Source organism: Ceratotherium simum, chromosome 22, assembly GCF_057802395.1.
Source record: "Ceratotherium simum simum isolate JZ-2026a chromosome 22, ASM5780239v1, whole genome shotgun sequence".
In the NCBI taxonomy this organism is placed as follows: domain Eukaryota; kingdom Metazoa; phylum Chordata; class Mammalia; order Perissodactyla; family Rhinocerotidae; genus Ceratotherium; species Ceratotherium simum.
The window spans coordinates 30,302,285-30,324,020 of NC_141921.1; the positions used below are offsets into that span (position 1 = coordinate 30,302,285).

Here is a 21,736-nt window from a genome sequence, read left to right on the forward strand (position 1 = left end):
GTTCCGCACAGCCGGCCCTTCCCTCGCTGGGGGAGACACGCGGCGCCACGCCCCCCGGCGCCTAGCTGCGTCACCACGGCCGGGGCGGGGCTTGCTCCGCGCGCCGCCGTTTCCGACGTCGTCCGGAAGTCGGTGCTGGTCCTGTCAGTACCGGGCCCTTCGCGTTCCGTGTCTTCCTGCTGTTCCTCGTTAGGCGACCCCGGGCCTCGCCGCCGGCTCCCCGGAAGTTCCTCGCTCTAGGCTCTGGCGCGAGTGCCCTCCGTTTCCCCACGGAGCTCACGTGCGGCCCATGGCGGGGGCCGCTCCGACCACGGCCTTTGGGCAGGCGGTCATCGGCCCGCCGGGCTCGGGGAAGACCACGTACTGCCTGGGCATGAGTGAGTTCTTGCGCGCGCTGGGCCGGCGCGTGGCGGTGGTGAACCTGGACCCGGCCAACGAGGGGCTGCCGTACGAGTGCGCCGTGGACGTGGGCGAGCTGGTGGGGCTGGGCGACGTGATGGACGCGTTGCGGCTGGGGCCCAATGGCGGCCTGCTCTACTGCATGGAGTACCTGGAGGCCAACCTGGACTGGCTGCGAGCAAAGCTCGACCCCCTCCGCGGCCACTACTTCCTCTTCGACTGCCCAGGCCAGGTGGAGCTCTGCACGCATCACGGCGCCCTGCGCAACATCTTCTCCCAGATGGCACAGTGGGACCTCAGGGTGCGTCTCAGGTCTGGCAGGCCCACTTTGCAGATGGAGGAACTGAGACAGAGAGAAGGACAGATACCACGCCCCCAAGTTACATAGCGAGGTAGGGGCCGAGTTGCTTTGCAGTAAAATAGGTGTGAGTTTGAATTCTGGCTCTGCCACTGACTCGCTGTGTGGTCTTGGATAGATCAGATTATTTCTATGAACCTTAGTTTTCTCATGTGTAAAATGGACGTGCTGGTACCCAACTTGGGATTATTAGAAGAGTGGAAGAGGTTATGTGGAAAATGGCATGGTGATTGTTGTTGTGACTTGGTGGGCAAAAGCAAGTGAAAGAATAGAGTTAGGTGCAGTGGGAATTACGGGCGGCCCCATGGCTTAGCGGTTAAGTGTGCGCCCTCCGCTGCTGGTGGCCTGGGTTGGGATCCCAGGCGCGCACCAACGCACTGCCCACATAACAACAACTAGAAGGATTTGCAACTATGACATAGAACTATCTACTGGGGCTTTGGGGGACAAAAAAAAGGAGGAGGATTGGCAATAGATGTTAGCTCAGAGCCGGTGTGCCTCAGTGAAAAGAGGAGGATTAGCACGGATGTTAGCTCAGGGCTGACCTTCCTCACACACACACACAAAAAAAGATGCAGTGGGAATTGAACATTTGCCCCCTGGGAGGCTCAGTGCAAGGCATCATGTAAGAAAAAAATGCCCCGTTATCTCTTAGGAGAAGGAAATGAGTGTGGCTGTTAGAATGAAACAGAAGCAGGAGACGACTAATGGGGAGGGCTTGCACTCTATCCTCAGAAGTCCCCGATCTGATGGGGGAGACATAGGCCCTAATGGTCCCTGCCTCCCCAGGCCACTCTCACCCCGTCTCTTTCTCCCCTCCCAGCTGACTGCTGTCCACCTTGTGGATTCTCACTACTGCACAGACCCAGCCAAGTTCATTTCGGTACTATGTACCTCCCTGGCCACCATGCTGCACGTGGAGCTGCCCCACGTCAACCTCCTCTCCAAGATGGACCTCATTGAGCACTATGGGAAGCTGGGTAAGAGTTCCTCTTCTGGGCAGGCAAGGAGTAGGGCAGTGGCTGGGCCAGAGTGAAGCAGAGATCTCAGCTGAAGGAAGTGGGCTCCAGGGACATGCATGGCCTGGTGATAGTAGCCACAGACAGGTCCTGACCCTTGCCCGTTTATTTTGTGCCACTCTGTGCCAGATACTGTTCTGGGTTTGGGGGACAAGGGAGCTACGGATGGTGATATGTATTACGAAGGAATTAAAGTGATGGGACAGTGAGTGGTTGGGAGTGGGGAATGAGCACTGCCATCTGAGCTGAGACCCAAATGGTGAGAAGGAGCCAGCTAAGGGAGAACTAGTCTAGGCAGAGGGACTGGTAGAGGTAAAGGCCCGTAGGGAAAGAGCTTTTTATGTTCAAGGAAAAGGGGAGGGGGGGAGCCCAGGGTAGCTGGGATAGTGGTCAGGGGAAGGATGGTAGGAAGTGAGGTCAGAGAGGTGGGTGGGGGCCAGAACCTGTACTATTGAAACCCAGAGGAAAACCAGTGATGAATATTAAGCAAGGGAATAGCATGAACTGAAAAGGTCATTCTGGCTGCTTTGTGGAGAATGAATTGAAATGGGTGAGAACAAAGACAGAGATCCTTCAGGTTTTTGCAGGAGCGCAAGCAGTGATAGTGGAAGTAGACAGAAGTAGATAGACTCAAAACTTACCCAAGAAGTAGGATTTGTTAGTGGATTGGACGAGGAGACAGAGGAAGTAAGGATGACTCTCAGGTTTCTAACTGAGCGAGGGAACGGATGAGGATGCCATTTGTTGAGGTGAGGAAGATTGAAGGAGAAGCAGACTGGTACAAGGCAGGGGAGTTGCCTAGGGGCCCAGTGGCCAGCATTTTTTCATGCAAAGTTAGTGCTCTACTGAGCTGGGGGCATTTAGTTCCGTAAATAGCATCTCCAGCCACAGAGAAACCTAGGGAAGAACAGCCAAAATGACCAGCCGTGAGTAGGAAGGGAGGTTGTGGGGGGAGTAACATGTCAGGGGCCTTGTCCAAGGAGGCCGACTGGCTGCCAGTCAGGACATGGAGGGGACGCCTCAGCCCAGAGTCCTGATCCATCTCTTGACAAACCCAGAGGCCCCATTTTATCTAGGTCCGGATGTGCAGTCCTCTGAAGCCCCTGTCCCCCTTCACAGCCTCCAGCCCAGGTGGCTGCTTTATGGTCCTCGACCTTTCTAGCTCTGACTCTTGCCGGTCATCCTCACAGGAGACTGAGGTGTAAACCAGATGAGGCAGTTGAGTCCCAAAGACATTACTTGAAGAGCCCAAGGTTAGTCACACAGCTAGTATGTTAGCTGAGGTGAAGTCTAAACCCAAGTGTACCTGGCTCCAGTTTCTTAATTCTTGGTAAGAAACATACCTGTCAGGCGATCCAAGAAGTTTGTCGGAATGCCCAGGACATTCTTCCTTGTAGGCCCAGGGTGTCACTTTCTATTTAGAGCTGATTAGAACGCAGGAGGCAGGGAGTGAGTTGATATCCAACAGCCTGATTCCCTTAGCTCACTTTGGAACAGACCTGCTGAGTAGCCCAATTGCTTGAGTTTTCCAGGCAGAAATAGATAGTGCAGAGAGGCCCACTTTCCTTCTTTTAGTGGGAAGTTTGTATTTATAGAACTGAGTCAGGAACCTCCGAGTCATCTAGTCTGGTCTCCTCATTTTACATGAAGAAGGAACTGGCCCAGAAAGGGAAAGTGATTTACCCACGAGGCCAGCCTGCTAGAATGTAGCATTCACTCAGTATCACCAGCATTTACAGAGTCCTTACAACGTATATGCTGGCTCCTGGGGGTACTCCCTGGCTGAGCTTCATGAGGAGGGGACCGAGCAGTGTTCTTGCTGCATGTTCGATATCGTTATTTACTACCATTGATCAGGGCCGGCCCTGTGGCTTGGTGGTTAAGTGCGCGCGCTGCGATGCTGGTGGCCCGGGTTCGGATCCCGGGTGCGCATCGAGGCACCACTTCTCCGTTCATCCTGAGGCCGAGTCCCGTATACAGCAACTAGAAGGATGTGCAGCTACGACATACAACTATCCACTGGGGCTTTGGGGGGAAAAATAAAATAAATAAAATCTTTTAAAAAAAAATACTACCATTGATCAAGGACTTCTCTGTATCAGGCACTGGGGTTTATAACATCTAATCCTTGCAAGAGCCCCATGAGGTGGGTACCTGGCTATATAGCTGGTAAATGGCAGAACCAAGTGTTTTTTCTTAGTAACTTCGTTTCACTGTCTCAACAAATATTTGTTGAATTAATGATTGAATGAAGGCAAAGGAAGAAGGAAAGAAAATATGGTCCCTGTCCTTGTGTCTTTAGCCTGATGCCAGCTGCTCCTGAGCACTGGTTTCTCTCCTTAGCCTTCAATTTGGACTACTACACAGAGGTCCTGGACCTCTCCTACCTGCTTGACCACCTGGCTTCTGACCCTTTCTTCCGCCACTACCGTCAGCTCAATGAGAAACTGGTGCAGCTCATCGAAGACTACAGCCTGGTTTCCTTCATCCCTCTCAACATCCAGGTACTGGGGACTAAGAGGCCTCTTCCCTTGGCTATAGGCTCTGACAGTACCTGGGAACTCACCAAGCCAAGGGTACAGGAGGCTTTGAGGGCTCAAACAGTGGTCTTTGTCCTTGGTTCGACTATCATTGGGGCCCCTTGGTTTTGGGACCAGGGGCTGTGGTGGGCAGGGTTCCAGTGAAGAAGGTGGACCAAACTTGGGCCTTATCTATTCTGTATTGCTGGGTTCTGTCTACACACATTCCCTCCTCAGTGTGAAAATGGATGAGTTCAGAAAGTCGCTAGCAAGGGACTTGATCAAGGCGAGGGGCAAGTCTTTCAGGCTCCTTTAAGATGGACAACTGCCTATTGACTTTGCAAAGTGGTACCCAACCCCTGTACCTCCCACCTTGCGTCCTGCAAAGGTAACCTGGGAGACACAGGTGCATGTTAGAGGCCTTTCTGCAGTGAGTGGACTTGAGCGAACCTATCTCTTCCCTTTTTTTTTATTTTTTTATTTCTATTTTTTTTAAAGATTTTATTTATTTATTTTTTTTTTCCCCCAAAGCCCCAGTAGATAGTTGTATCTCATAGCTGCACATCCTTCTAGTTGCTGTATGTGGGGCACGGCCTCAGCATGGCCGGAGAAGTGGTGCATCGGTGCGCACCCGGGATCCGAACGCAGGCCGCCAGCAGTGGAGCACGCGCACTTAACCGCTACGCCACGGGGCCGGCCCTATCTCTTCCCTTTTTAATGCCACACTTTTCTCTAAAATGAGAGGGTGAACTCTCTATAATATTAATCATAACAGCTACCACTTCTTGAAGGCTTTCTCTGCTGAGCAGTGTGCCAAGAACTGTCCATGTCTTATTTTGCTGTCGTCTTCTCATCGTGTGATGTATGGACTGTTCTTAGCACTTTGATGTGGATGAGCAAAGAGGTTACATGCATATTTATTGGGTGCCTGCTCTTAGCAAAGTTCTGTGCTGGGCACTGGGGCTACCTCGAGAAATGAGTCCCTGACCTCAGAGGGTGCACAATCGAGTAGGGGAAGCAGATGAGTTAATAACTTGTTAGTAAGATGGTAGGATCACAGCTGCATTAGGGGTAAACCCAGGGTACGATGGGTGTGCATAGAGGAACTTATCTGTTCTAATGTGGGTGGGTTGATGGGCAGGAAAGATGGGATGTAGCCAGGCCTCTGAGGACATGTGGAACTACTCCGGGCCAAGGAAGCTGCATGCACAGAGGCTTCATGAGGCAAGATCAGGGGGCTGTTTGGAGACTGCAGGCAATTTGGTACAACCTCAATTCCACATACTTCTATTTCACTCATAGAGCTGTTTTTCTCCTCCCCACCCAGGACAAGGAGAGTATCCAGCGGGTCCTGCAGGCTGTGGATAAAGCCAACGGCTACTGCTTCGGGGTCCAAGAGCAGCGAAGCCTGGAGGCCATGATGTCTGCTGCAGTGGGAGCTGACTTCCATTTCTCCTCGTATCCTTGCTCTCTAGCCTCCCGGCCACAGCCAAGAGGGGGAGACATGGGGTTTAGGAGTGGCCACATCTGCCCTTGTAGATGACTGATTTCATGTTAAACAGTCGGGCTCCCTGGTGACTGTCTTTCATGTGCAAAGGATGGTCCCTTAGAAGTCTTCAGGGTTGGTTGTACCTGAGGACAAGGGAGGATATTGTTCGGAAGGAGCAACAAGTACAGAGGCCCAGTAATGAAAGGGCATTGGTCATTTGAGAATGATTTGAGGGATTCAGTTTGCCTGGTGTCTTGAGTGTGAAGGGGAAAGGGAGAAGCAGGGGTGCAGGGGAGGTAGAGAGGGGTGGCGATGGAGGGCTTGAGTGCCCTGCTAAGGCGGACTTCAGCTCGTAGGTAGGCGGTGGGAACCAGCAGAGTATTGTTGAGCGGGGTGTGATACAATCAGGTATACATTTTTGAAAAGCTCCAAGTGTGGAAAAGGCATCTAAGGGATATGATTGGGAGCAGGAGGGTTTTTACAGTCTCTAGGTGAGAAGGGATGAAACAGTAGTAGTGAGAATAGAAAGAAGAATGTAGATTGGAAAAATATTGAGATAGACTACCAGAGCTGGTGACTAGATGGTTTGGGGATAGATGGAGCAGAATTTAGACTCCCAGGTTTCTGGCTTAGGCAGTAGTATGGGTGGTTGTGCTAGTCACTGAGGCAAGAAAATGGAGAGAAGGGGGCAGGTTCGTCACATGGGTGGAAGGGATGGGAGCTGGCAGACGTGCTGTGTTTGAGGGGGCCATGGGACAACCAGCGCTGTTCAGGAGGCAGCTAGACCTTCAGAACTGGAGCTAGCTTAGTGACTGGGTGGGTGGAGCTAACATCATGTGTGGGTGTCCCTCAGGTCACAGAGGCCACGTGAGGCAGGACAGGGAAGTCCAGGCCCTGTAGGCTGGTTTCAGAAATTTGACATCTATTCAGGATGCTGGAGACAAGGGGGGCTCCAGAGTCTGAGATACGGAGGAAAATAATTCCAGCCAGCATTTACTGATTTGTGTCAGGCCCTTTCACATGCAGGATACAAGCTCACAGGGGAGCAGACGAGTTATAGATGGTGGCAGAAGAGTGTGTAGTGCCTGATGAAGCTGCCTCACACATACAGTTAATGTTGGCAAATTCAAGTGCTTGTGCTCAGCAAAAAGGGAGGGGCAGTTTCAATAGTGCTGATATTTTGCACACTGTTATTTTATGCATTCATTTGTATTATACTGGATTCTAGTCATAAAACTGTATGCTGGGGGCCAGCCCGGTGGCGCAGCAATTAAGTGCGCGTGCTCTGCTTTGGCAGCCAGGGGTTTGCAGGTTCGGATCCTGGGCGCGCACCGACGCACCACTTGTCAAGCCATGCTGCGGCGGCGTCCCATATAAAGTAGAGCAAGCTGGGCACGTATGTTAGCCCAGGACCAGTCTTCCTCAGCAAAAAGAGGAGGATTGGCATCGGATGCTAGCTCAGGGCTGATCTTCCTCACCAAAACAAACAAACAAACAAACAAACAAAAACCAAAAAACTGTGTACTGTACTTAATAAATGATTTAAGGAATTTTCAAGGATATTTTTAACCATGTACATTCGTGCTGATTTTAGATTCTGCCTGCCACCTTAATCCCCTTAAGGTTCAACCTCACTCTATGTATAAGACAATAGGGATTGGTACAAAGAAGGGAAAAGTCAGCTCTCCTGAGTGGGTAAGGAAAGCTTCATAGAGGTGGTGGCACTTGAGTTGCACCCTCTTAAAGGGGGGTTAGTCAGGCTGATTAAGAGGGAAAGGGGCTGGCCCCATGGCTTAGCAGTTGAGTGCACGCGCTCCGCTACTGGCTGCCTGGGTGCAGATCCTGGGCGCTCACAGACGCATCTCTTCTCCGGCCATGCTGAGGCCGTGTCCCACATACAGCAACTAGAAGGATGTGCAACTATGACATACAACTATCTACTGGGGCTTTGGGGGAAAAAAAAAAAGGAGGAGGATTGGCAATAGATGTTAGCTCAGAGCCGGTCTCCCTCAGCAAAAAGGAGGATTAGCATGGATGTTAGCTCAGGGCTGATCTTCCTCACAAAAAAAAAAAAAGGGAAAGGGAATTCAAGACAAAAACAACAGTATATACAAAGGTGAGGGGGTTCAAGGTTAAGACTTGTCTGAGGGGTTGCAAGTAGAATGGCATGACTTGTGGGCAGGACAGGGCATCTGGCTGGGGAGCAGCAATAGGGCCAGACAGATGGGCAGATAAAATGCAGGGTTTCGTGTGCCCTGCTCAGGAATGCAGGCTTCAGGCGAGAGACAAGGTAGGTTTGAGATTACTGCAAGTCAAGCAGGATGGATTCCACTGATCTTCAGGGCCGCCTTGCACAGGAGCATTACCTCCTGAGGAAAGGTGAAGGGAAGGAAGCACAGGTTCAGAGTCAGTTTGAGTAGGAGTGAGATGGATTTTGATGGATGGATCCATAAGAGATGGTAGAGAAAGGTCTGTAACCTGAACATCATTTGGTGGGTTATATACTCTACTTGCAGGATGTCATTTAATCCTCATTCAGTCCCCTTTTATAGATGAGGCATTTGGGGCTCCGAGAGTGACAAGTCCAAGGTCCCTCTCCCAGGATGTGTTGGAAGATCAGTTCAAACCTTCGTCTCCCTGGTTGTAGAATCTCAATTTCTGACACTGGAATGATCTAGTAGAACAGCCATGGTGGCCAGCCTAGCGATGGTAACCCCCATCTCCTAGTCAGACCCCACACCCAGACCTCAGGCCAGCCAGCCACACAGGGCTCCATCAGTTGTCACAGGCTTTTCCTTTGTGAATCTGATTTCTGTCCTTCTTGCTCCTCTTTCTTGCTGTCCCAAGAGAAGTAGAAGGCACCCTATGGCCCATGCAGAAATTTGTCACTTTCTTTGAGCTCTCATGATTTCCCTCCCTGGGCGGAAGAAAAGAGATCACAAACATTTATTAAGCACCTAGTGTGTGCCAGGTGCTACGCTAGGCACTTTGTATTGTCTCATTTGATCCTCACAACTCTTATTTTACAGATGAGGAAAAGGAAGCGGAAAAATCAGGATTTAAATCCACACGGTTATGTGCCATAATACAGAGCACTCTCTGGTCTTTTGATCCTCAGCATTGTGGGAAACAGGCGAATATAGGAGCATTTGGGTCTGGATGCTCTGAGGGGCTTCTCGGACTCAATTGGTCCCTACTGCCTGAAGCTGTAATTATGAAGAAGGGAGAGAGATGGAAGGAATCTACCAGACATGGTTGGAGGTGGGGCGGGGCATCAGTAGAGGTTAGATCCTGCCCAAACCAGTTCCCCGTCCTTGCTATGTTATCAACCTTGACACATCCTTACTCAGCACCCTCGGCATCCAGGAGAAGTACCTGGCACCCTCAGACCAATCAGTGGAGCAGGAAGCCATGCAGCTGTAGCAACAAGCTGGGCTCTGGAGAACAGACGCATAACCCGGCCCTGGGGAAAGTGGCAGCTCCCAGTGAGCAGCAGACAGCTCAGCAGGCTGCAGATCCAAGAGCAGCCCTCCCAGCCAGAATTGGGCGGCTGGCGAGGGGACTCTCAGCCCTACAAAGGATTTCTGGCCAAAAGCCAGACATGGCACCAAGCAGAGCACCCTCTACACCCTCAGTGCTCATGAGCTCTGGGTGCTACTGCCAGGAATTCAGCACTGGCCCCACTCGGGTTATGATGGAATGTGCTATAATACAAGAGTCTATTTTCTACTTTTTGTGGCTTCCAAACTTTCTTCAACCATCCAGGCCAGGGAGTTGGGGCAGAACAAGGAAATGTCACCTTCCTTCAGAAGAATCCTATTTCTTCAGACTGGGCAGTGTTTCCCCCAAAGCACAGGATCATACTAGAGGACCATGCTCAGTTCCACTCGTGTGCTTTTGTTAATCTTCAGTTTTAACGGTAAACCTCAAGCTTGAGTTTTCACAGGCACTACTTCCCAGCTAGATCTTAATAACATTTTATTTTCATGTATTTATTTCACAGATTTATTCTACTTTTGGCAACTGTTAATTTATTTTCCATTTATAGTAGTGATTGAGTTTACTTGAAAAATGAAGTCATTTATACAAAGTGAGTTGTTTAAAGAAAAATATTAAGCATATAATATGACATCATGAGGGGGTGTGGCAAAAATCCAGATGGCTTGAAGATGGCAAATGCTGACTGGTGTACGCTTCCTATGCTCTTCTTGCAACTGGTTGGATGTAATTTGTATTTTCAACCAGTAGGTGGCGTCTCAGGCTTATTTGTTGGCAGTTGTAACCTAGAGGCAGAAGGGGACAGGTGGCAGTTGTGCCACAAGGCTGATTTGCAGACACTGGGTCCTGTTAACACACGCAAAGGGCTTGGCATTTTACAAAGTGCTTCCACACACATGGTCCTCGTGGTTCTGACAGCAACTCCTAGAGATGCAGACAAGATGGGGAAGATTACCAAGCCCCGCTTTACATGAGGAGACAGAAAGATGAAGAGTTGGAACTTCGGTCAGCCTGACTCTCTCATAGTCCACTTGGCTGACTTATTAATGATGAATACTTAATGGTGAAAAGTCCCGGCCCTTCTCCCACAGGATTTATAGCCAATCAGAAGAAAGAATTTAGACACCTGTCGAGTACTACTGAATCATAAATCAAGAGCAGGTAGGTCACTGGTGGTTTGGGCAGTTGGAGAATTCATTTTAGGAAAATCTGTTCTGAAGTGGCATTGAGATGGGGGTGACTGAGGTTTGCTTTCCAGTTTTGGCAGCCAGAGCAGAAGCAGGAAGAGTGAGGGGCTGTAAGGAGGCTCCTGTGGCTGCAACAGTATGAAAGCAGCCAACCTCCGCTCCCACGCTTGGCCATAGAGGGGATAATAACTGGGTGCTGTTTCTTCAGCCTCTTTCATCTAAAGAGTTCAAACAACCTCACCCCTATTAACACCCTGCACAGTAGGTGGAGAGTATCAACAGAGCAAGCCAGGGAAACTGAGGCCAGGAGGCACAGCCTGGGGCTGCCTGAGTCACTTGTGGGGCCTGGAGCCCAGGAATCCTGACACCCAGGCTGCTGGACAAATCCCTCATCAGTTAGGGCATGAAGGTGAGTGGTGTGTTTTTGAAAATAGTACCAAGAGCTGTGGTCATGAGTTTGATGCTAACGCCATCACAGAGGCCTCAGCTCTCACCAAAGCAAACCAGTTGGAAGGAAGGCGTCATTGAGAACTTTATGGCCTCGTATGCAAGCACCTCAGTATTTATTCTCTGCCATCATGGAGTGGAGAAGGATGGAAATAGTCCAGAACTTTACTTTCAGGCCTTGGTGTGACAGCAGGGTTGTTTTCTCTTCCGGTAAATGTAGCTTCTGTCCACCTCTCGCTGATAGCAAAATGACTTTCTGTTCTCCTGTCACACTGGGGAGGGGACAGCACAATGCAGAAAGGAAGAGATGTCTGTGTTCCAGGTGAGGTCTGCTCAGTGTGAAATGTGTAGGGTGAGAGAAAGGCCATCCTCCAGTGTGGCTGGCATATGGCAACCATCCTTAAGATTTGGTTTTTTTAAGTGGGATATGTTGTAAGTGCTTTGTAACCTGCTTTTTTTCAGTTCACACAGTTTCCTGTAATTAAAAATATAAAAACCTTTTTAATGTCTACATGATACAGCTATAACATTGTTTACCTAGACTCCTATGGTTAGCCTATAAGTTTAAAAAACATTACTAGTTTTTTACTCTTGTAAATAGTGCTGTGATAACATCTTTGTATACAAGTCTTTGAGTTTCTAACTTTTTTGTGTGTGTGAGGAAGATCAGCCCTGAGCTAACATCCATGTAAATCCTCCTCTTTTTGCCGAGGAAGACTGGCCCTAGGCTAACATCCGTGCCCATCTTCCTCTACTTTATATGGGACGCCGCCACAGCATAGCTTGACAAGTGGTGTGTCGGTGCGCGCCTGGGATCCAAACCTGCGAACCCCGGGCCGCCGAAGCAGAACACACGCACTTAACCACTGAGCCACCGGGCCACCCAGCCCCCTGACTTTCTAACCTTTATGATAAAATCCTAGGAATGAAATAGCCAATGTTTTCCAGGTTCTGGATTCATATTGCCAAAATGCCTTCCAGAAAAGTGTCACTTTCCATCTCATGGACACTGCCTGAAAGTGCTTATCTCACCTCCAGACTTCACTTGGCAATCGTGAACAACTTCTAGAGGGAAGAAACCATCTCGGAGTGCCTTAAAAGGGACCTTCTTGGTCATCTCTGCTAGCCACTGACATTAGGATATATGCATTTCCTGGCTCTGAATTGGGGGTCCCCAACAATTGGAGGAGAGTGTTTGGAACATATCAGAGCCCACAGCTAACTGGAAAGGCTTCCAGCCCAGACAAGGAGGCTTAGGAGTGAGAGTGACACCCTAAAGCCCATAGAGCTGAAGCACAGCCAGTCTGCTCTCAGCTGTTTCTAAATTAGCAAAATGCTCACCCATGGTTGGCTGGGAATAGAAAGCCTGATCCCATTAAGGTCTGTAGGAAAGTCGATCTTAGAGATTCTCTGCCCTGTCTCAAGGCTCCTGAGAGGGGGAGGGGAGTGACACATCCCAGCACTGCTAAGGCCCACCCTGGTTTTGTGTGTGTGTGTGAGGAAGATTAGCCCTGAGCTAACATCTGTGCTAATCCTCTTTTTTTTTTTGCTCAGGAAGACCGGCTCTGAGCTAACATCTATTGCCAATCCTCCTCCTTTTTATTTTTCCTCAAAGCCCCAGTAGATAGTTGTATGTCATAGTTGCACATCCTTCTAGTTGCTGTATGTGGGACGCAGCCTCAGCGTGGCCGGACAAGCGGTGCGTGGGTGCGCGCCCGGGATCCAAACCCGGGCCGCCAGTAGCGGAGCGCGCGCACTTAACCGCTAAGCCACGGAGGCCCATCCTGTTTGTGAAAGCAGCAGGGAGGCCCAACTGCCCCAGACTTCTGAAGGGAGATTCTATAGCAAACTGAGTAGCCCCCTCCTTTTCCTTCCCTTTTCTTCTCTCTTGCCCCTGTCTGTGGAGCCCTTACCCAGCCTAGTCTAGGCTGCCCATCTCCTCTTCCTGCCCCCTTTAGAAGGAAGAGTCCCAGATTAGCACATTATTTCAATGGCATCAGGCCTGCTAAGGATAGGGGAAGCCATATATCTCATTTCCAACCCACTGTGTCCTCCATTTCCAGCCAGGGAGCCAACTCGGACAGCCCCAAAAGCCCAGGTGTCCAAGTGGCTTAAGACTGAGAGGATGGACTTGGGTGCAACTGAGGTGAAAAAAGATGGGTACTGGTAAAATGCTCTGGACTAGAATACATAACAAAGTTTTAATTTTTTTCTCCCCATCCAAAACCCTGAAGCAATTGCAAAGGAGGGAGATGAGAGGGCCCTTCAAAGCCATCCCAAATAAACAGAAAATCTCAAGCAGTCTGTTTGCTGTGCAAATACAGCTCCCTTTCACACTGGACTGTCGCCTCTTCCTATATATTAATTCTGGAGTCTCCACATTGTTTTGTGGAATAACAGAAACAGCAAAGAAGGGATATTGGGACATGGATAAGATTTCTCCCAACACGTAAGTCATACCAGTGGTCACATAATTTATTCTGCGCTCAAAATCAGTCCCCTCTACAGTCAGACAAGGAAATTTCAGGTTAACTTTCTTCTGGAGGAAGAAAGGGGGAAAATATGTCTTCCTCCTTTCCTTCCTTCCTTCTTTCTCTTTCAACAAATATTTATTGAATACCATCATGTGATGTATTAAATACTATACCTAGCCACAGATTGAAGACTCCATGCTTTCAGTCTGAGATTTTCCTCTCATCTCTAGACAAAGAAAGAGTTCAATATCCCAGAGAGCAATGAGGAGAAGACTGGGTGGAGATGAGCGATGAATCAGCCTCTGACACCCCCAGGGTGACTTACCTGTCTGCTGCCCCCACAGACATTCCTGGCTCCTGACTCAGTGGGCAGGTAGGGCTGGGGAGTGGGGGGGTTCTGAGAGGAGGGGGCTCTACTCTGCAGAATCCTGCCTTCCTCACACCACACACAAAGCAGGGATGGGGAGTGGGGTAGACCCTGTGAACAGGGTGAAGAATTGAAAAGGAACAAAGGATGTAATCAGGTTAAGGAAACCTTAACTTGGTAAACTAGCCAGGAAATTGGTCCACTACACAGTCTTTTCTCATTTAAGACAACTCCTTTTGGCCAAGCCCTGGGGTAGCGTTAGATTGAGAGTAGGGTAAGAAGACTTTCTTAATTCTTAGAAAGTCCAAGATAGGAGCAGGGCAGCATAGCATAATGTGGTTCTTTTCAAACTTATTTTTAACTCATGAAACTCCAATATACAAAACAGACACATGTGTGACTATTTTTGCCAACATGTGTAGAAACAGGGGAACCCTGACCACTGGGTTCCTGCCCCATGGCAGCTTCTGGGGAATCCTCTGAACATAGTTTGAAAACAGCTACTGTAGGGCCGGCCCCGTGACTTAGCAGTTGAGTGCGCGCGCTCCGCTGCTGGCGGCCCAGGTTCGGATCCCGGGCGCGCACCGATGCACCACTTCTCCGGCCATGCTGAGGCCACGTCCCACATACAGCAACTAGAAGATTGTGCAGCTATGACATACAACTATCTACTGGGGCTTTGGGGGGGAAAAAATCAATAAATAAAGCTCATATTCACAAAAGGCAAAAAAAAAAACAGCTACTGTAGTGTAAACGTCAGGGGCCTTGGAGTCAGACCCGTTCCACTTCCTGGGGCACGTAAGTAGTTGTATAACCTCGGTTATTAGGTTATTTAGCTGCTCTAAGCCTCAGTCTCTTCACATGCAAAACAAAGATGATAATATGTATTGCCGTGAGGATTAAGGTATGAAACAGCCTGACACATAGCAGCATGCCAGCTACTATCATTATTGTACTCTGTTCTCTAGGAAGAAGCAGTAGTGGGTACTGTTGGTCAGAAGAGCAGTCTTGGTGCAAGGCTCTGAAATCAAGTTGTCCCGAAAAGGCACTGGACATTTGGACAGTGTGTGTGTGTGTGTGTGTGTGTGTAGGAGTATCTTGCCTTTCTGGAAAGAGCCACAGTGGTCTGCCTGACCCCAATGTCTTGGCCTCCCTAGGGTTCCTGGTTGGTTCTGAGAAGGCACCTTGCCCCAAAGCCTTGCCCTCCATCACCTACTCTTGTAGGTCTACAGAGCCAGTTGGGATTTTGCTCTCTGAAGTAACTACATATAAGAGAGAAAAGAGTAGATACCTTCTCCAGAAAACTTTGGGTTGCAGATATTCCCCATACCATTCAAATTCTTGGGAGAGGAAGATTTTTGCAAGCCCTGGGGCTCTGTTTCCTGGAGGGTAATCTGGCAGTGCAGAAAGGATAGGGCTGGAGTTACTTGAATCTTTCTGAGCGCAGTCTCTGTCTAGACAGCTCTGGCACATCCCAGAACCAGCTGTATTTCCATTTCCACAATAGAGGGCCTGACACTAAACCTGGTTCCCAGGCATTTGGAAAGATGGTTTTAAAACTAAGTTCTGAGCACATTCCTGTACACAAAACCTTGCTGGAGACACTGTGGGAGGAAAGAAGGAATAATGGGATAAAGTTACCATTTTTAGGAGCTCTCTGAGGAGATAAGAAATAAACCCAGGACATGGCTAAAAATCCAGAGGTAGAATCAAGTAGATATGAAGTCATAACTGAATACATGTACCTTTATAAATTAAAGGAGTTAGGGCCGGCCCCGTGGCTTAGCGGTTATGTGCACGTGCTCCGCTGCTGGCGGCCCGGGTTCGGATCCCGGGCGAGCACCGATGCACTGCTTGTCCGGCCATGCTGAGGCCGCGTCCCACATACAGCAACTAGAAGGATGTGCAACTATGACATACAACTATCTACTGGGGCTTTGGGGGAAAAATAAATAAATAAAATTAAAAAAAAAAAAAAAGGAGTTAGTAGGATAGATAGCATATCCAAAGCTCCTTATATGTGCTAAAGGGAGAGGGAAGATGGCTAGTCATGTTTTGACCTGAAGATGGGCTCTGAAATTTGGAAACGGTTAAAAGAATGTGTTCAAATGGAGATGATAATGGGAAGGGGAGAATGGGCATCATGAAATTTCCAGCAGAACTTGGCATTCTTACCTACTTTGCCCTCTTGGACTGATTTATTAAATTGAGATTTAAATTGAGATATTCATAGACCATAAAATTCATCCTTCTAAAAGTGTAGAGTTCAGTGATTTTTTAGTATATTCTCAAAGTTGTGTGACTATTACCACTATTTAAATCCAGAACATTTCATCACCCCAAAAGAAATTCCATAGCCATTAGCACTAGGACTGAAAATTTTAAAATGTCAAATTTAGGCCAGGAAAAGATGACAAGAATGCTCACTGAAGGACCCCCACTCTGGTTAACAGTAAGAAAGCTTTAGAGAGATTTAAAAAAATATATATTTTGTCATATGACCAAAATATATATATATGTCATAGACAAAAAGGTCTGGGATCTTTATGGTCAGAAGCTGGCGCCTAAGCCAGCTCACATCTAACCGTCTGATTTGGTGATATTCCAATCCACAGCATCTGCTTTTGAAATCTGTCAACACCAACATACTACCTTAGGGTAGCTCATTTCTTTCCCCATATAGGGCAACCATGAGTGGAGTAGAGGGAGTAGGCAAAAGTCAGAGGCTGAGAGAAAAGAAAGAAGTTCCTTTCCCAGGACCTACCCCATTAAGAGAAAGTCACCAGACCTGTCTGGTAAGAGAAACCGGGTCACTTCCAAAGCTGAGGGGTAGTCACTTGCTCTAGCCCAGAGTCTGCCTGGTTTGGAACCTTGAAACCCAACACCCTGCCAGGAAAGGAGAAAACAGGGAACCCAAAGGCATCAGAGTGGTCCCCTGTAGAATTAGTAACTGTGGTAAGAGCCCTTCAATTTTGAGTCCCATGGGTATGAACAAACTTGGACTGGGGGGAACCTGATGAGGCTGGCCTGAGTTTCCCCAATCTTGCCAGGTGGAGGAGTGACCACTTGATGTCAGGCCAGTATTCTCAGGTGGCCCAGTGAGCATGCAGGTCAGCTTTGGCAGTAAAGCTGCCCCTCAGGACTTGGCCTAACTGATGATTCTGCTTTTGACATAGAAATGCTGGATAAATCCTAGACTATCGACGCTGGAAGCATCAATAAAAGCTAACATGTATTGAACAGGTACTATGGGCATTTATTTTCTCAAACTTCACAGCAACTCTTAAGAGTTTGTGAGTACTTTTTAATCTCCCTTTTACAAATGAGGACACAAAGGTAAGCAAGGTTAAGAGCCTAGGCCAACCGCCAGGTGGTGGCGTAGCAGTTAAGTTCACGAGCTCCGCTTCCACGGCCTGCGGCGCCAAGGTGCGCATCCCCCACGCGGACATATGCGCCGCTTTATCAAACCCGGCTGTGGCGGTGTCCCACATATAAAGTAGAGGAAGATGGGCACGGATGTGAGCCCAGGGCTAATCTTCCTCAGCAAAAGGAGGATTGGAGACAGATGTTAGCTCAGGGCTGCTCTTCCTCACCAAAAACAAAAAGCCTAGGCCAAGGCAGGCTGGAAGTCAAACCCAGTCAGTCTTTTTTTTCCCCCCCTGAGGAAGATTCGCCCTGAGCTAACACCTGATGCCAATCTTCCTCTTTTTTGTATGTGGGTCGCCGCCACAGCATAGCCGCGCTGTAGGTCCGCGCCTAGGAACCAAACCCAGGCCAGGTCACCTAATTGGAGCACGCAGAACTTAACCACTAGGCCATGGGGCCATCCCTAAACCCCGGCAGTCCTGACTCCACATTTTTCATTAGAGAGCCTTTAGTCTAAGCTCCTTATGATACAGAAGGGGAAACTGAGGCACAGGGCAGTATAATGGCTTTTCTAACGGCGCACAGCCAGTCGGGGACACAAACCAAGCTTCCTGGCCACCAATTCAGGGCTGCCTGGACTCTGGAGTGTGGTGGGGACGCCTTAGTGGCCTTTTCTCAACCGCACTGCCCGCCGGCCAGGACGAGGCACCGCCGGTTGAGCAGATGACTCAAAGGGCAGGGACTGCTTTTTCCTCACGGTCCTGCCCTGTCTCGCTGCTCTGAGGATGCCGAGCTCTCGGGGTCGGCGGGTGACAACTTGTCTGAGCGAAACCGGGAAAGCAACGCCACTGGCGCTCGGCGGGCGGCGGGGGCCCCTCAGCGGGGCAGCGCGCCGCGGCGCGCTTTGCGCCGCTCACTCCCCCATTGGCCAGTCGGACCCCGGGGGCGGTACCCTGAGCAGCTCCCTCCCGTGATTGGGCGATATCGGCCTCGGGCCCGCCTCCAGCCCGGGGCTGTGAAGGTGGGACCCAGCGCTGCGTCCGCAGGCCCCGGCGTGTTGCTGCCGGGAGCGGAGGCGGCGAGCTGGGCCGGCCGGGACTGGTGTCTGCTCCCCGGGGCCCTTCCCACCCAGCTTGCGCCTCCTCCTTTCCGGCCCATTTCCTTTTGTCCCCAGCTCCGAACGCTGGGGGGGCGTTCCCCTCCTCAGATCTGGGCTTTTAATGGCGGCTTCATACCCCCGCCGCAGAGCCTACTCCCCTCCGCTCGGATCTGAGCACCTGACGGGACTATTCCCGACTTTCAATTCTGGGGTACTCACTGCTGCTCACTACAGCGTGTCCGTGCGGCGCTGCCCTCAGACCTCACACCTGAGACTTCATTGGTTTCCTGTCCCCTCAGATCTGAGCTCTTCAGCTTTCCGCCCAGCTCGGAGGAGACTTAGAGCCGCTTTGGGCCTCACCCGACCCTCCCGGGACCAGACCAGTCGGCTTGAGACCATCCTGATGGAGAGAGCTTGACCCCCAACCTCTCACCTGGAGTCCCTGGCCCCTGAGTCTTGCCTGCGGGTCACTGAGCCAACCTCATGGGAGGTCAGGGCCCTGAATCAGAGGTCCAAAGTCAGGGTTTGTAAATCATACATCAATCCCAGTCCCAGTCCCAGCCCTCTGCCAATAACTGGAAAAGACAGGAGGAGTGTCACAGGGGAACTTTATTGAAAGGAAACATGGTCACACCCAGCAGACATGCTTTCCCTCTCATTCTCAGTCTCACTCTCACACACAGTCACACACGCACACACCCATGTCCAGCCTCTGCCACACAGTCCAGTTCTCAGCCACAAGGGTGGGACACTCCTCAATCCCTAAGATCCAGACGCGGCAGGAGCAGGAGGGAGTCAAGAGGCGGGAAGAAGTGGCCCGGTTCACGGGTGGAGGTCTCGAGGAAGGGGGTGCAGAGAGCAGAGGTGGGTGGGATGCCCAGTCGTTAGGAGCACCCCACAGCTGCAAGAAGAGTGGGGTCCTCTGGCTCCAGGTGACCTCAGCTCTGCTGAGCCCTCTCTATGGAGACTTTCTGAGCTGGAGCAGAGCATTTGGGGAGAAGGGTTGGGCCTCCCACCCCATACTAGTCCTCTCTGCAGGGGGGTGGGGGACTGGAGAGGGCAGGGCAGGGCCGGGAGGGTAGCAGGCATGGCTCAGCTCTGGGGCTCCTCGGGAGCCTCGCCGCCCTCTTCCCCAGCGTTGTCGGCCGTCCACAGCGTCAGGTTGTCTCGCAGCAGCTGCATGATGAGGGTGCTGTCTTTGTAGGAGTCCTCGCTGAGGGTGTGCAGGTCAGCCATGGCCTCGTCGAAGGTGGTCTTGGCCAGTGAGATGGCCTCCTCAGGGCTGTTGGCGATCTCGTAGTGGAAGACAGAAAAGTTCAGGGCCAGGCCCAGACGGATGGGGTTGGTGGGCGGCATCTCCTTCTTACTGATGTCCATGGCCTCCTGGTAGGCCGACCGGGCTGAGTCAATGATGCGCTTCTTGTTGTCACCGGTGGCCACCTCGGCCAGGTAGCGGTAGTAGTCGCCCTTCATTTTCAGGTAGAAGACCCGGCTTTCAGCATCACCGGCCTTCTTGATGAGGTGGGTGTCCAGCAGGCTCAGCACGGTGTCACACACGCCCCGGAGCTCGGTCTCCACCTTCTCCCGGTACTCTCGCACCTCCGGGCCCTTCTCTTCCGAGCCCTCCTCATTGCCTTTCTGCTCGATACTGGACAGGACTCTCCAGGCAGCCCTCTGGCCACCCACCACATTCTTGTAGGCCACTGAGAGCAGGTTTCGCTCTTCGCAGGATAGCTCCTCACCCTTTTCCACGGCGCTCTTCATGAAGGCTGCCATGTCCTCATAGCGTTCGGCCTGCTCTGCCAACTTGGCCTTCTGGATCAGACTGGCTCTCTGCATGGCTCTGGGGACAGACAGACAGGCGGCGGGCTAACTGGCTGCCTCGGGACCAATGCCGGACTCTGTGCCTCTCTTGCTCTCTGCCTGCCTTTTGGCTGGATGGCCTGGCCCACAGAAGGGTGGGGAGGGGCAGAGGGCGGGACTGGGGCCCAGGACCTGCCTCCCTCGCCTCTTCTCCCCACACCCTTTCCGGCTCTTCCTTAAAGGTAAAAGGGCTGGGATGTGGGGGTGAGTCATCAGGACAGTCAGCAGGAGAAATCTGGGCGTTGGCCCCACCTGCACAGGCACCTTTCCAGGCTCCAGGCTGCCCCCTCTTGTTCAGGGCTTCTATTACATGGGTGCCCACGTTAGGCAGCTGCGCCAGTTTCTCAAATCAGATCCTCCTTCACGGTGTCCTTCCAGGGGCTAAGGATGGCTTCAGCCACCTGGCTGCTTCAGCCTAGGCAGAGCCCATAAAGCCAGGTGCAGGAGGATGGGTTCCTAATCTTGCCATGTACGTTTCCCTGCTTGGTCCAGGTGAGCTAATTTATGTTTAGGCAGGGCTGTACAGTTTCCCAAGCACTTTCGTATCCATGGTCTAATTTAATCCCTACTACATCCCTGTGAGGTGGGCTGGACTGTGGCTACTACCCCCACTTTAGAGATGGGAATACTAAGGCTCAGAGAGGGATGAGATTTGCTCAAGGTCATACAGCTAAAGTTCCCCTGCATCCTACTTCCTTTGGCCTCTCTCCCATCGAGGTCTCTGATTTGTGAGCTCCAGGCTGGATTTAGAAGTGAAATCCAAGCTTCTTCAGAGTCTACCTAAAATGGTTCCATCCCCCAGTCCTCACTCCCCCTCAGGGTCCTGTCCCTTCTGAGCTCCCAGACTGCGCAGGTGGCAGCTTCTGGGTGCCACTTAATGAGGAGTTTAATGAGCGGCCTCTGACGCTCCAGCCCAGCCTTTGTAATTAGTCACCCAGTAGGTTTGTTGGACACCTTCCCCATCGCAGCACAATTTTCCCTTTCAAGTTGGTGGCCTGTTGCCACTTGTTTGAGGACTTATCCTCTAGCTCTCCACGCCTGGTCACCTGCCCGCTTCAAGCTGCCTGCCATCATGTATCAGTGGGGCTCACAGAGGGTGGGGGCCCGGCTTGCTGGCTGTCCCACTTTCCTGCCTGACTCAGCCGGCCCTCTGTCAGAGGCTGAAAGCAGGCCACCTGGGTGCTCAGCCCAGTTTGGTTCCCCAGGGGGGACACGAGCAACCTGAGGAGAAAGACAGGACTGAGGAAAAGGAGGTGGCGGTGACACATACCATTTTGTTTTATGGGGCAGCAGTCCCAGCTGAGTGCTGTCTCCTACGGCCTGCCTCTCAGAAGTTTCCCTGTCCCTTCCCTTTGACCATGACCCCACCTCTGACCCCTGGCAGAGGCCTCAGAGATGGAAACTTCTCTGTTGCCAACCATCTGTCCCTGATCGCTGGGGCGCTGTCCTCCTGTCAGCGGAGTTTCACCCGAAGGTGGTGGTACTGCACCTATGAGAGTGGGTTCCTGCTTATCTGCCCCACCCCTAGCCAAAGCTCAGATGGGGCTCAGGGGTGGGGCTCACCTCACTGGATCCAGCCAGCTTAATCCTGGAGCCAGGACCATTTCACAGGCCTGTCCCTCCCTGGGTTGCTCTTGGTGTCTGAACACCC

General features: G+C 51.1%; 2 protein-coding genes across 2 annotated transcripts; one reads left to right on the plus strand and one right to left on the minus strand.

Moving 5' to 3' along the window:
* The first annotated feature begins 124 nt into the window (after positions 1–124).
* On the plus strand, positions 125–9,513 carry GPN2 (GPN-loop GTPase 2). Its single transcript, XM_004425788.3, has 5 exons — positions 125–700; positions 1,581–1,737; positions 4,120–4,280; positions 5,623–5,753; positions 9,135–9,513. Exons 1-5 carry the CDS (start codon positions 290–292, stop codon positions 9,205–9,207), a joined length of 933 nt encoding a protein of 310 aa, XP_004425845.1. The 5' UTR covers positions 125–289; the 3' UTR covers positions 9,208–9,513.
* Positions 9,514–18,813: 9,300 nt separating this feature from the next.
* Positions 18,814–20,146, minus strand: SFN (stratifin). The gene has a single exon (XM_004425787.3). It carries the CDS (start codon positions 20,059–20,061, stop codon positions 19,315–19,317), a length of 747 nt encoding a protein of 248 aa, XP_004425844.1. The 5' UTR covers positions 20,062–20,146; the 3' UTR covers positions 18,814–19,314.
* Positions 20,147–21,736: the final 1,590 nt, after the last annotated feature.

What these genes read in the sequence shown, in the direction of transcription:
- SFN (XM_004425787.3), bottom strand. Translation starts at nt 20,061, where the DNA reads ATGCAGAGAGCCAGTCTGATCCAGAAGGCCAAGTTGGCAGAGCAGGCC.
- GPN2 (XM_004425788.3), top strand. Translation starts at nt 290, where the DNA reads ATGGCGGGGGCCGCTCCGACCACGGCCTTTGGGCAGGCGGTCATCGGC. An exon ending in TGGCACAGTGGGACCTCAGG is followed by an intron (nt 701 to 1,580) that starts GTGCGTCTCAGG and finishes CTCCCCTCCCAG; the next exon opens with CTGACTGCTGTCCACCTTGT. An exon ending in TGAGCACTATGGGAAGCTGG is followed by an intron (nt 1,738 to 4,119) that starts GTAAGAGTTCCT and finishes TTCTCTCCTTAG; the next exon opens with CCTTCAATTTGGACTACTAC.